Below are 15,796 nucleotides of genomic sequence, written 5' to 3' on the forward strand. Positions count from 1 at the left end.
ATACTCTGTACCACACATGATACACCTCTTTCAGGGCACCCAGGTTTTCGTAAAACCATGGATTTCATTCAAAGAGATTTCTGGTGTCCTGAATTAGTACAAAGCGTCAAACGCTACATAAAGACTTGTAGCACCTGTTCCCAATGTAAACCTCTCCGCAGACACCCATATGGTTATCTTCTCTCTCTCCCAATTGCTGATAGACCATGGCAGCACATCGCAATGCACTTTATAGTAGATCTGCCTTCATCCTCGAACAACAACACCATATTTTCAAAGATGGCCCATTTTATTCCCTATCATGGTCTTCCAACCGCTTCAGAAACAGCTGACCTATTCTTGAAACATATTGTATGTTTACATTGTCTCCCTGATTCTATTACGACTGACAGGGGTACACAGTTCACCTCTAAATTTTGGACTCAACTCTGTAAAACCCTACACATCGACAGGAATTTGAGTTCTGCGTACCACCCGCAGTCAAACGGAAACACAGTGAGGACGAATCAAACTCTGGAGCAATACCTGCGCTGTTACTGTACCTGCCAACAAGACAATTGGACCACTCTTTTACCAACTGCAGAGTTCTCATACAATAATACCATTAATACCTCTACCAACTTATCTCCTTTCTATATAAATTATGGCTTCCATCCTTCCTATCATCTGCTTCATAGAGATGACACAGTATCACCTTTGGATAATGACACCATAAATACAATTGCTCAAGCATTTAAGTACCTTCAGGAAACCCTAAAACAAGCTCAAAACAAACAGAAACATTACTAGAATTTGAGAAGATCTAAACCACCGGAGTATAAAACCGGAGATATGGTTTGGCTCTCTTCTTCTAAACACCTTAGACTACAGATTCCAAGTAAAAAACTTGGTAGTTTATTCGTAGGCCCATTCCGTATTTCTAGAGTCATCAACACCAACGCAGTTACTCTGGACTTACCATCCTCATACCGGATACATCCTACTTTCCATGTCTCCCTTGTCAAACCCTATACACCTGTAAGACCGTCATCTCACTCAAACCCTGAACCAATTGCTTTTCAGGATGATAATTCTTATGAGGTTGCTGAAGTTCTGGATTCCAGATATCACCATCATTTCTTGCAGTACCTTGTTCGTTGGAAGGGTTATGGATCAGAAGAGGATTCTTGGGAACCATCCACCAACCTGTCGGCCCCTAGACTTATATCCCTTTTTCATCGCCGCCATCCGGACCGCCCGAAGCCTTAGATCTAAGGGGCGGCTCCTTGAAGGGGGTATACTGTCAGGAACATGGTTTCAAATTGCATGCTATTGTATTCTTCTCCTTTAAGAGTTCCTGTCACATGACCATAAACCTCTATTTAAACTTGAACAACCCGTTATGCCTTGCTAGGTAATTTGATCTACTAGGATACTCGACAGCCTGTCTGTGCTCTCCTAGCTTTATTCGATAATCTCTGGTTACATTGTATCAGAACGCTACGTGCTCAAGAATATCTTTTGTACTAACTATCATAAGTTTGCTTCCATGCAGCACAGTTGGGTTCCTGCTGTAACAATTGTAACAATCTCTGATCCTTGCTGGGCAGTGTATACACTCACACGCCGTAGCATGTGACGCCACCGCAGACTCCAGGCAGCAGGCAATTATAATGACTCCTCCACAACTGTACGGAACTGTGCAAACGGCTAACATTATCTCTGCTTAATGTCAATCTCATACTCAGCTCTGGTACGAACTGTCCTTGCACTCCTTGCCTGCTTATCTGTAAGGTTCCTGTACCTCTGCTGAACTGTCACACCCTGCTTCAGGCCTATGTACGCATAACGCTGTCTTGCTCCAATCTCAGCTGTATCTCACTTGTTGCAAATTCCTTAAGCACTATGTTTACTAAAGTCCGTAACCATAATCAATGTATGTAATACTCTCAGCATTGTTTCATTTGTACTGTGATATCAAGGACAAGTTCACAGAATATCTTTGGGAGTCTATTTCCTAGTTGCTCCACAAAACCTCTCTCAGACTTTATTACCTTTTGATAACCAAACTGAACATTAGGTCAGTGTATATATCTTTAGTTACATTTATATCTTTGCTTCCAGACCCCCTGTGGTCTCCCTCAGTTCTATGAGCATAACTAGGATGTTAATTACATCATAACATTCAAGGTTTGGTGTGAGACTGAGTGGAGCAATTAAAGAAGACTGTTACATTATTATTTTATACTTACTGCAAATTTCGATCGTGTAGCAGACTTCAGGGACAGATCCTTTAATGAATTGTAGCAGTAAATCAATAGCATTCAACTTCATTTTGCCAACAAACCAATAACTAAATCATTTTACTGATCTTTTTATATGTGCTGTATAAAGCAATTTCTATAGATCTCAAGTATATTGTAAGTTACAATTCTAATTGTTATGAGATTTATAAGGTAAACAGTTATTCACGTTGAGAAACACCCTATGGCTTTGCTTTGTTAGTGTGATTACTTGCAATTTGTGTATTTCTTGTTAATAATTGTAGTGATGTGAAATATTTTTTACTTTTACAATTGTAGCTCTTATGTTTTAGATCCACACTTAACAGTGACCGTTTTTATGATTGCTGGTAAAAGGCCAGATTATGGGGCATATTTATCAAGCTCCATATGGAACCTGATACCCCTGAAGGCTCGCCGGAAACAGAAGTTATGAAGCAGCGTTCTAAAGATCGCTGCTCCATAACTTGTCCACCTGCTCTGAGGCGGCGGACAGAATTCAACCCGATCGAATATGATTGGGTTGATTGACACCCCCTGCTAGCGGCTGATTGGCCGCAAATCTGCAGGGGCCGGCATTGCATCAGCAGTGCACAAGAACTGCTGATACAATGATAAATGCTGTCGGCATTTATCGATGTGCGGCGGACATGATACGCTACTTCGTATCCTGTCCGCTCGCACATTGTTAAATATGCCCCTATGTGTGGAGCGCAAATTAACGCTTCCACTTGAGCATTAATTGCGTTAGAAGTCAGCTTTTTGCGCTCGTCGGTTTGCACTCAAATTACAAGTTGAAAGTAATCTGTTTTTGCTCTCGCGCAAAAAGCCAAACTTAGAATATTGCGTGCGCGTTCACGTATTCCCCCATAGAAGTCAATGGAGAAAAAAAAGTGGGGGGAAAAAATATAACACCCCACTCTTGCGCAACCCTAATCACATATTCTAATTTGCTCATAAATACATATTTTGATATATCTCTGATGGTATTTTGGTACAATATATATATATATATATATAAAACCTAAATGTGTATATATATATATATATATATATATATATATATATATATGATTATATAAAGGTATAGCTATTTATAGGAATATCTATTTAGAATACGTAGAACATTGGAATTTCAAATACTTACAGTAAATATACACTATAACACTTTATTAAAAATGAATATTGCATAAATATGCTTTAACATATTTTCATCTACTTAAAAATATAGTCTAGTCTAAATTAAACTTTTGAGCAACTTTATTATTTATTCATATTTTCAATTTTTCTTCATTCTCTTGGTATCTTCATTTGAAAAAGCAGGAATGTAAGCTTAAGAGCCAGATTTGAGAACAAAGAGTTGGGAAAGGTCCAACCAAAGTGAGGTTTTGTTAAAGGGACAGTCAAATCCAAAAAAAACTTTCATGTTTCAAATAGGGCATGCAATTTTAAACAACTTTCCAATTTACTTTTATCACCAATTTTGCTTTGTTCTCTTGGTATTCTTAGTTAAATGCTAAACCTAGGAGGTTCATATGCTAATTTCTTAGATGCTCAGTAATTCTGGTACCCAACTTGCGGGTGGTCATGCCAATATAGTTCGGAATCACTGGCACATTTTGAAAAGTGATGAGAAACTACAAGAAATACTATCCGATATGCCTTTTTTTACATTCAGAAGGGCTAGAAACCTCACTGACAATCTGACTTCCAGTCACTTTAGTAGACAAGCCAAAAAAGCGCCTATCTACAAAGGTTCTATCCCCTGCGGACACTACAAAGTCTGCCAATATATGGTAAAACAAGAAAGGGATAAAGACAGATTTGACAAAACTTGGCAAATCAAAACACATATTAATTGTCAAAGTATTAACGTAATATACTGTCTTTCATGCTCATGTAACATTTACTATATTGGCATGACCACCCGCAAGTTGGGTACCAGAATTACTGAGCATCTCAGTAATAAACGTAATGCCCAGAAAGATCTTGAGAAGGATAAACAAATTACAAGTGTTGCTAGACACTTTCTCAAATACCATACTGGTAAACCCCTAACCTTTAAATGCTGGGGACTGAAACAATTAAAGTCAGGTATAAGAGGAAATTGTGAAAAAATCCTACTTCAAAAGGAGACTCATTGGATTTATAAGATAAATACTGTCCTGCCCAATGGCATGAACAAAGCAAATAACTATTGCATATTTCTATAATTTCATACAACCTCACTAAAGTTATACTGCCCTTGTCTATCAATATTCTCCCTAAATTGTGTCTTTTTTGTGGCAATTAATCATTATCTTACCAATGTACTCCATAATATCCCAGTATTTAAAGATTTGATACTCTGAGATATGATACCTTATGGTAGAACACCTATAACACTGTCATTACTAAATCTGCAAACAATATCCATTAGATTGAATAATTGTTATTTTTAACTGTATATGTCATACAATACTGGCAGAAGTTATGTAAAGATTAATGTATCTTCAGAAGCAGAATCATAAACGATATATATGATCACATATCTCATTAGGGTGTGATTGGAGGTTCTATTTATGGTATTATATGTGAATGATGTTATTATTTTTCATTATGAGGTTGATACATTTACTTTGAACAAATTATTAATTACCACATAATAGGGCTGCCTATTATACACTAACTAACATATCAGTACAACATTAATTAATGAACATTGGGAAACTGAAACTAGCTCCTACCTATATAATACGTAATGGGTGTCTCAGATACACAATACACCCTTATGTGAACATAGAGCCAATATAAATGTACTTAGATAGCCAGATAAAATGCAGAATAACAAATCACATAGAAACGTGATATGAATTAATATGCAATATATGGACTAAAATTCAGAGTAACTTTATAGTCTAGACTCTAAAGGAGCGACTTTGTTCGTAAACCAATGATCATGGACCACATACAGGGTCACTGACGTATCACTACAACTACTGATCCTCTTTACCCTAGCACAGCTCATATGGCGATAATCACACTTTTATATGTTAAATCGGGTACCTTTAATGATGCATGAGATCGCATATGAATCACAGATGTAAATTACCATATCCGAATAACGGAACATAAGTAATCCATATATGCCACTGTATCGCATTTATATCACGCACAAAAGATATTTAGTGATATGCCAGTATAGAGCCCATATGACATTTCTTGTATAATGTGCTAGATACAATACGATGAGATCTAGTATTAGTTTGTGACTTATACTGTTTATGTTTACAACATATGGAGACCGCCCCTGGCCTAACGTCATCCACCAATCATTCAGCTGTGAGCTGTGTGTATACGCCCCTAGGATGGACAAGCACTTGTGGTTTGCCACATGAGGGAGCTGGTCTGGCGAATGCCAATACTGATTGGGTGAGCAGCTTCTAAGTCATGATTGGTAAATAGATGGGCGTCGGATGGCCAGACAGGCTCCAATTGGCTGATTATCGTAACTTGATAGTGTATAAGACATGGTGGCACCCGGGCTTCGGCTTGTTAGATTCTAAACATTGACAAAGGCTGCTTAGACAGGCGAAATGCGTTTGTTACTATATATATTACTTTGTATGTCTTTCACCCCTGACACCTGATGCCGACGGCTGCTGATATCAGCCAGGAAACAGGCGGGTGATTGTAGATTTTATTATTAGAGTATCTTTGACTTGTTGTTTACATGGAAAATAGTGATTCTCTTTTTTAAGAAGAATTATTAAAGTATATAGATTTTAATTAATTATTATTACTCCTTTAATAGGGAAGAGTGCTTAACAAAACCCCACTTTGGTTGGATCTTTTCCAACTCTTTGTTCTTAAATCAGTTATTATTAGCACCGGACTATTAATCCATTATTCCCTAACACCCATAGTATACTAGTGCCAGCATTATAAAACCATTCTCCTTTGCAGCTTAAGAGCCAGCCCATTTTTGGTTCAGTACCCTGGGTAGCGCTTGATGATTGGTGGCTACATTTACCAACCAATCATCAAGTACTACCCAGGTGCTAAAGCAAAAAGTTGCTCAAAATGGTATGCTCTATCTGAATCATGAAAGAAAAAAAAATGTCTTTCATATCCCTTTAAAGGGACATTATACACCCGAAAAAATATGGGCTATTGAAATAAAGCACTCAAAGAAGATAAAGTTTGTTATTGACATGTATTATCAATTTTGCTTCTAAAGTGCCTAAAAATGATGATAAAGTTTACATTGCTCTGACTATATTTGAATACGTCCGTAATACCCACTAGCTACAGACAAAGACTTTTTTCCCTCAGTCCCTAACTAGTCCTTACAGACAGCCCCCATGCTAGAGCTGTCTGTGTAATGTTCAAGCCACTCACCTCGCACTTTACCAACACAGTTTTACAGAAAACACAACAAGATTCAACTCTGATCCTACACCATGAGTCTGACCAGTCAGATCAAGACTTTAATTGCATAAAAGCGCTCTACTTTATATAGTCAGAATACTTTAGCAGACACTACAGCTGCTTTTTACACTCACGCCAATTCCTAGTAACCATTTGCCCTCTGAGCATTTAATTCAATTCTAATTCTAGTATGTAAATAGAATGTACTGCATATGCCAGTACTAAGCAGTTTATAATATGTATAAATCTCATTTACATAACATATATTCCAGCCAACTATCCACAGTTGTCCATCCCTCAAACAATGCAGTAAAACATTGGCATCAAGTACTCTAATTAGAAGGGAAAAAAATGAAGCAAAGATTCAATAGCGAGCAGCGGCCAATCACAATCAGATCCGGAGTGAGAGGACAGACAGTCACTGGAGCGGCAGTCTATAAGTGTGATAGACCGCGTACCAGCATAAAGGAGCAAGCGGCGTCTGCCTTCAATGCTGATTATGCAGCTGAGCCTGTTACACCAGGTGTAAGTGGGGGGGTGCTATGTTGAGAACGCCAACTACATACAGAGACCGGAGGTGCTGCTATCTACAATGGAGTTTTTTCCATACTATTGTATTGATGGGGCTAAACTTCCAGAGTTGTTGTATAGACAAGCTGGATCGGTGATGTCTGTAACGGGAGTGGGCCAACCGTGTCAGTATTCTGACTATATACAGTAGAGCGCTTTTATGCAATTAAAGTCTTGATCTGACTGGTCAGACTCATGGTGTAGGACAGGGATAGGCAAGGTGTCCATACACGGACACTGGTGTCCGTGACTAGACCTTGCAGTGTCCGCCACAACCTTAGTATATCTTTTCTTTCTGATTAAATAATAGGAATAAAAAAAAATATGTTGTGTGAAGTTAGTGGCTTGTCAAGAGACTGCTAGCGATATTGGGTGATAAGTTATGGAATAAAAAAAGCCTGAGTGAAATACTGGATGTGTATCTGCATCTGTATAATAACACCCAGCTCTATACAAAGACACAGTAGTGACACTGGCACATGCGTATAGCCAATCAAGGCCTGGTTATAGGGTCAGTGGTATCTGCATCTGTATAATAACACCAAACACTATACAAAGACACAGTAGTGACACTGGCTTATGGGTATAGCCAGAGGAGGGCTGGTTATAGGATCCGTGGTATCTGCATCAGTATAATAACACCCAGCACTATATAATGACACAGTAGTTACACTGGCTTATGGGTATAGCCAGAGGAGGGCTGGTTATAGGATCAGTGGTATCTACATCAGTATAATAACACCAAGCACTATAAAATGACACAGTAGTGACACTGGCTCATGGGTATAGCCAGAAGAGGGCTGGTTAAAGGATCAGTGGTGTCTGCATCAGTATAATAACACTAAACACTATAAAATAATGTTTTTTATTTCAAATATACCTTGGTGTCCTTCACTAAGGTCTGTACTTTGGAAAATGTCCGCCACAGCCTTTGTCTGTGCCTATCCCTGGTGTAGGATCAGAGTTGAATCTTGTTGTGTTTTCTGTAAAACTGTGTTGGTAAAGTGCGAGGTGAGTGGATTGAACATTACACAGACAGCTCTAGCATGGGGGCTGTCTGTAAGGACTAGCTAGGGACTGAGGGAAAAAAGTATTTGTCTGTAGCTAGTGGGTATTACGGACGTATTCAAATATAGTCAGAGCAATGTAAACTTTATCATCATTTTTAGGCACTTTAGAAGAAAAATGTATAATATATGTCAATAACAAACTGTATCTTCTTTGAGTGCTTTATTTAAATAGCTCATATTTTTTGGGTGTATTATGTCCCTTTAAGCCCCTGCTAAGCAAAGCCTCAGTATATACATGAGGGAAATTAAAGATGTTTCATATTGTGCAACACTATTGAACCACCTTAGTTTATCACCCTCTTGCCTCCTACCCACCCAGGTATTATATATCTCATATCATGGCTTTCCCTTACCTAACACCTGGCCTCACACTGCTAAACTTCAGTGTAACAGAAGGCAACAGGTAAAGAAAACTACAGAAAAAAAGACTAATGCAATAGCAACCTTTGTGGTGGAAGAACTACACTATACACAATATTCATAAACTATATACAGATTGAATTGAAGAAGGGACAAGCTTAAAAGGCAGGGACAGGGAGCCAAAAACAGGACTGTCCCAGGAAAAATGGGACAGTTGGCAACTATGGTTAAACATGTACTTTTTGAAAGTAATAGTGCAATAATAATAAAAAAATAGTGCATTAGAGCATTTTATTAATGCTATTTATGTCCCTTTAAAGGGACAGTCTAGTCAAAAATAAACTTTCATGATTCAGCTAGGGCATGCAATTTTAAACAACTTTCCAATTTACTTTTATCATCAATTTTGCTTTGTTCTCTTGGTATTCTTAGTTGAAAGCTTAACCCAGGTACGCTCATATGCTAATTTCTTATCTGAATGCATTTTGATTTTTTTTTCACAACTAGAGGGTGTTAGTTCATGTAAGGCATAAAGATAGCATTGTGTGCACGCCTGTGGAGTTACCTAAGAGCCAGCACTGATTGGCTTAAATACAAGTCTGTCAAAAGAACTGAAATAAGGGGGCAGTCTGCAGATGCTTAGATACAAGGTAATCAAAGAGGTAAAAAGTATATTAATATAACAATTTTGGCTATGCAAAACTGGGGAATTATTAATAAAGGGATTATCTATCTTTTTAAATAATAAAAACTCTGGTGTTGACTGTCCCTTTAAATCTGTTGAGGCCTGTGGAGATGGCAGTGATCTACTGCTCAATATCTGTAAACTGTCTGTCTATTACTGTAAATCTACTTAAAGGGACACTGAACCCAAATTTTTTCTTTTGTGATTCAGATAGAGCATGAAATTTTAAGCAACTTTCTAATTTACTCCTATTATCACATTTTCTTATTCTCTTGGAATCTTTATTTGAAATGCAAGAATGTAAGTTTAGATGCCGGCCCATTTTTGGTGAACAACCTAGGTTGTCCTTGCTGATTGGTGGATGAATTAATCTACCAATCAAAAACTGCTGTCCAGAGTTCTGAACCAAGAGAAAAGCTTAGATGCCTTCTTTTTTATATAAAGATAGCAAGAGAACAAAGAAACATTGATAATAGGAGTAAATTAGAAAGTTGCTTAAAATTACATGCTCTATCTGAATCATGAAATACATTTTTTAGGTTCAGTGTCCCTTTAAAGGGACACTGAACCCAATTTTTTTCTTTTGTGGGTTGATAGAGCATGCAATTTTAAGCAACTTTCTAATTTACTCCTATCATCAATGTTTCTTCATTCTCTTGATATCTTCATTTGAAAAAAAAGGCATCTAAGCTTTATTCTTGGTTCAGAACTCTGGACAGCGGTTTTTGATTGGTGGATGAATTTATCCACCAATCAGCAAGGACAACCTAGGTTGTTCACCAAAAATGGGCCGGCATTTAACCTTACATTCTTGCATTTCAAATAAAGATACCAAGAGAATTATGAAAATTTGATAATAGGAGTAAATTAAAAAGTTGCTTAAAATGTCATGCTCTATCTGAATCACAAAAGAAAAAATTTGGGTACAGTGTCCCTTTAACATTCAAACAAAAAATTACATAATAGTAAAAATATAACACAAAAAAACATACTTATGCCTCCTGTTTTTGGAGATGTTACAAAGCCTCTTAAATCTCTTCCAGTCATGGCTCTATAAACAGAGAAAGAATAAATATGTAAGATCAAGCAACAGCATAGATTTTTATCACCATTTGCATTAGATTCTATCAGTAGATGATAAATACATAATACATTTCAAATTTAGGAACCAGACAGAATACTGAAATGCAAATTACACAATCTTTATGCGCTAGCAAAATGTTTATATATATATATATATATATAAAATGTGAGCTTGGGCAATACATTTAGCAATTTGGCAGCTTTGCTATGGCTGTAATACTGTGGCAGATCTAGATTTTAGACTATAAAAACCTGTGCGAAGAGCAAATAATTCACTGTTCAGTATTTTCTTCTCCCATTTATCTAAGATATAAACCTGATGCAGTTATGATAGTTCCAGATTTGGAAATGCTATTGGTGTTTAGCTTTGCTTACATTTAGGGAGATATTTGGCTTTTTTTGCTTCTGCTACAGCTTGTGCTTCCAGCGTTTTGTTACTATGGTCTCTTAGTGATCATAGTCACGCCCCGTTGCTAGGGACAACAGGTTAGCATGAAAGGGAGGGTTAAAGGGTAGTGTGGCTACTAGTGTCTCAGCTAAACTTGATATTTAACATAACATAAGCAGCAGTAAAGTACAATGTAATTACTGCTCAAATTAGTAAACAGGATTTGTGCTCATAGTGCATTTATTATACTATTAGATATATATATATATATATACATATACAAAAAGCAAATATTTTAAAACATGTTTAAACCTGTCACTTTATTTAATGACTTGCAAAACTACTTTAAAACCCTTGTGAGTATCTTTATCTTGCCTCCCTTAAAGGGATAGTATACTATAAAATTGTTTTTCCCTTAATGTGTTTCCAATTACTTTTTTTTTACCATCTGCAAAGTATAACATGTATGAGATTTGCTTTTTAAGGCTTATTTGTGTATATGAATTAGCTGATTTTGTGTTTTGAAGCCACAACCTAATAAAATGGGTTGAGCTTGTAGGTATAATCAGATCTCATTACATTATCATACTGTATACATATACTTGCTTCTTTATCTTATATCTGTCCATAAACCAATCACCAATACTTGGAGAGATCAATGGAAAATTAACATTTTATTAGTTTATCTCTTCTATAACTCACTGGGAGTGTAATTTCTTCTACTGGCTGTGTTAACCTTGAGGCCAAAAACTTTCAGGATGGGTGGGGATACCACAGGCTAAATCAACTATTTCAAATGCTAATATAAGGGAAATGGAAATACTTGTAAACAATTTAATACTCTACGGTAGGTAAAGTGGATCATTGGGAACAAATAAAAGGGGAGAAACATTTTGAGTAAACTGTCCCTTTAATTAAGGCTAATTAAGTCTAGCTGTACATGATTTTGTTCACTGCTCAATGCAATCACATCTGGTTTAGGGCATTTGAAGCATTTTTAAGGAGAACCATATTACAGAAATTGCTTTTTGTCACCTCTATGGAGCAATGTGGCAAGTATACATTTTTTTTAACAAAAGCATGTCCTTTAAACAGACTTGCCAGTAAAATATTTTGTGTTGTTCACTAATAATAGGGTCCCAAAAAGACAAAAAGGATTGATTTCACCAACGTACTTTGTTTATACAACGGAAATAAATAACACATAGGGTAAGATTTATTAATCTGCAAAAAGTACAGGATTCACAGGTTGAGAACCTGTCCCCATTTGATTGCAGATCGCCTCCTGTTTAATCTTGCCCATAGTATATTTACATTTTGCTGGTTATAAAATGATAAGACCACTTCAAACAGTCAGCCTGCACACACAACACTTAAAGGGACATAACTTAGCTCACAATAATAATAACTTACAGGTGTGGTAATAAGTGTTAAAAATTATGCAAAAAATTTAGCGGTACCGCACTTTCCATAGCGCTGCCATTACAAGTTACAGAAAAACCTTCTTGTGTTGTGCGATATGGTGTGATTAGCTCCACACCGCAGAAAAGCCAAGTCCTGACGTGACATGCTCGTGCACGTTTTCCCCCATAGACATCAATGGAGAAAAAGTGTTAGAAAAAAACTAACACCTGCAATTGCGGAATGGCGATCGCTATAACGCAATCCCCATTGATGTCTATGGGGACAAGAAGGTTATGTAAAAACACCCTAACATTAACCCCTAGTGTAAATACCCCTAATCCGCTGCCCCCCCCGCCATCACCGACACTAAATAAATTTATTAACCCCTAAACCGCCACTCACCCGCATCGCTAACACCTTAATAAACCTATTAACCCCCCGTCGGCCCCCCACATCGCACCCCTAATCCGCTGCCCCCCCCCCGACATCGCCGACACTAAATACATTTATTAACCCCTAAACCGCCACCCACCCGCATCGCTAACACCTTAATAAACCTATTAATCCCTAATCCGCCGCCCCCGGGATTTCCGACACTAAATAAAGTTATTAACCCCTAAACTGCCGCCCACCCACACTAAATAAACATTTTAACGCTAAATAAAGTTATTAACCCTTAAACCGCCACACACTGACACTAAATAAAACTAATAACCCCTAAACCGCCAACCCCCCACATCTCCAACACTACAATAAACCTATTAACCCCTAAACCGTCGGCCCCCCACATCGCAACACACTATATTAAACTATTAACCCCTAAACCTAACAAGGGGTTAATACTTTAATTTAGTGTTGGCGATGTGGGTGGTGGTGGATTAGGGGTTAATAGGTTTTATATAGTATTTGTGATGCGGGAGGATGGTGGTTTAGGGGTTAATAAGTAGTTTATGGGTGTTAGTGTACTTTGTAACATTTTTGTTATGAGTTTTGTGAAACATTTTCTTTTTGCAAAATACATAACTGCTAGTCTTTTTTAGCGGAATGGATCATGGAGGTATAAAGCCATAACGCTAGCGGAATAGCCGAACCGCACAACCTGTAATACGGGTGAGCTGAATATTCCACACTCAAAAGCCATTTTTTGAGTGCGGAATGAAGGGTTTCGGTACAGGTTAATATGCTAGCGTTATAGCCGTACCACTGCGGCCTGTAATAAGGTTGAGCTGAATATTCCGCTCGCAAAAGGCCAATTTTTCAGCGGTATAGCCGTACTGCAACACTTGTAATCTGGGTGACTGTTAGTTAATGACATTTCCATGATGGCATTTCCAAATAAATGGTGCAACAAAATGCCATATTGGTGCTACAATTTAAATATTTATATCTCTGTTTGCTCTATACTAAAATCTCCATGTTATTATGCCCATTATTTGGTTAGGCATTAACCCCTTTCTGCCGGTACTTATTTGTAGTTCTGATGTAGACAAATAAGTAAAAAAACTGTACATGCGATTGCGTGATTTCAATGATGGGATTGGGTCTGGGGGGAGTGCCTATGATGCTAGGCACGCCCTCCAGTCCGCGATACCAGTTAGGAAGCTGTAGCTGCTTCAGTAGAGCAGAACGGCTAAGACATTCTATGCTGTCCTAGCGACGCTAAAGCCCATCGCGGTTAGGACAGCATGGAACGTCCTAACTGCGTTAAGGGGTTAATAAACCTAAATGAATGAGATATGTGAGCATAAAAGCCTATTCCTAACTTTAGTCTCTTCATAAGATTTATTGAAACTTACTGGGGTGGGTACATGATTGTGCATGAGTCTTGAGCTCTATATGGCAGCTGTGTCTGCAACACTGTTTGTAACAATGTTTACATATAGTGCTCAAGACATGAAATTTGTTTGGGGCCCCCTAAAGGTAACTTAGAAGTAAGCAATAGTAATAATAATATAATAATAATATACACGCAGCTTTGTATGATGATTTTGAGGATAGATAGAAAGAGAGATAGATAAATAAATAGATAGATAGATAGATAGATAGATAAATAGATAGATAAATAGATAGATAGATAGATAGATAACCTACACTAATAAAAGGCTCCCCTGCATTAGGATTATACACATTCTGCACACACCTATGTATAGACTGCCTGCAATGGGCTCTTCAGCACTTGGGCCCTGGTGCTCGGCACCTACTGCACCAATTGTAGTTCCGTCCCTTTCTGTCATGCAAAGGAGCTACAAATCGACAAAAGATTCATAGAAAAATAAGTAAATAAAAGTAAATGTAAAAGATATTTTTTTTTAATTGCTCACTCTATCTGAATAACAAAATATTAATTTTGACTTTAATGTCGCTTTAAGGAATGCACTGTCAAGATTTAAATATGCTGATCTCCCAGGTTTTGCAATAAACTAGAGGAAGACTTGCATGATTTGATAATTGAACTTAATTTTATAATGAGAATATTATTATTCATAGGCCCCTATTTATTAAGGTGCAAACAGACAATGTGCGTATTATTACTGCCCCTCCCCTAGTTGCAGTCCATACTTTTTAATTCATATTTTTTTTTAAATAAAATGATAAAAAATTATTATTTTTCCCCACCTGTAAGTCACAATCTTCTCTGCCTGTGTCTTTGGTTTGTTTTTTTGTGTTATAAAATGCAAATAATAGTCTTTATTTATGTAAAACAACAGCTACTATAACCTTTCTGATTACAGTACAGCACTTTCTTTCTGAGGTTACTATATGTAAAATGACAAGTAAATATTTCCTAAATGGCATAAGATATCATTGTTTACACTAGATCCCATCGCCTCTTCAAACTGTCCCATTTTACAGATGCAAATACAGGGAGTGCAGGATTATTAGGCAAATGAGTATTTTGACCACATCATCCTCTTTATGCATGTTGTCTTACTCCAAGCTGTATAGGCTCGAAAGCCTACTACCAATTAAGCATATTAGGTGATGTGCATCTCTGTAATGAGAAGGGGTGTGGTCTAATGACATCAACACCCTATATCAGGTGTGCATAATTATTAGGCAACTTCCTTTCCTTTGGCAAAATGGGTCAAAAGAAGGACTTGACAGGCTCAGAAAAATAAAAAATAGTGAGATATCTTGCAGAGGGATGCAGCACTCTTAAAATTGCAAAGCTTCTGAAGCGTGATCATCGAACAATCAAGCGTTTCATTCAAAATAGTCAACAGGGTCGCAAGAAGCGTGTGGAAAAACCAAGGTGCAAAATAACTGCCCATGAACTGAGAAAAGTCAAGCGTGCAGCTGCCAAGATGCCACTTGCCACCAGTTTGGCCATATTTCAGAGCTGCAACATCACTGGAGTGCCCAAAAGCACAAGGTGTGCAATACTCAGAGACATGGCCAAGGTAAGAAAGGCTGAAAGATGACCACCACTGAACAAGACACACAAGCTGAAACGTCTAGACTGGGCCAAGAAATATCTCAAGACTGATTTTTCTAAGGTTTTATGGACTGATGAAATGAGAATGAGTCTTGATGGGCCAGATGGATGGGCCCGTGGCTGGATTGG

The 15,796-nt window shown here is 37.5% G+C and overlaps 1 protein-coding gene across 1 annotated transcript in view; it reads right to left on the bottom strand.

Moving 5' to 3' along the window:
* Positions 1-10,855, bottom strand: part of CCDC148 (coiled-coil domain containing 148) — a 633,004-nt gene extending 622,149 nt beyond the window's left edge. Inside the window, exons 1-2 of the mRNA XM_053698320.1 lie at positions 10,815-10,855; positions 10,349-10,407 (exon numbers count right to left, since the gene is read on the bottom strand). Of these exons, the coding sequence (XP_053554295.1) occupies positions 10,349-10,403 (55 nt within the window). The 5' untranslated portion in view covers positions 10,404-10,407; positions 10,815-10,855. The remainder of the gene's footprint in view (positions 1-10,348; positions 10,408-10,814) is intronic.
* Positions 10,856-15,796: the final 4,941 nt, after the last annotated feature.

The sequence above is a fragment of the Bombina bombina genome, chromosome 1 (genome assembly GCF_027579735.1).
Source record: "Bombina bombina isolate aBomBom1 chromosome 1, aBomBom1.pri, whole genome shotgun sequence".
In the NCBI taxonomy this organism is placed as follows: Eukaryota; Metazoa; Chordata; class Amphibia; order Anura; family Bombinatoridae; genus Bombina; species Bombina bombina.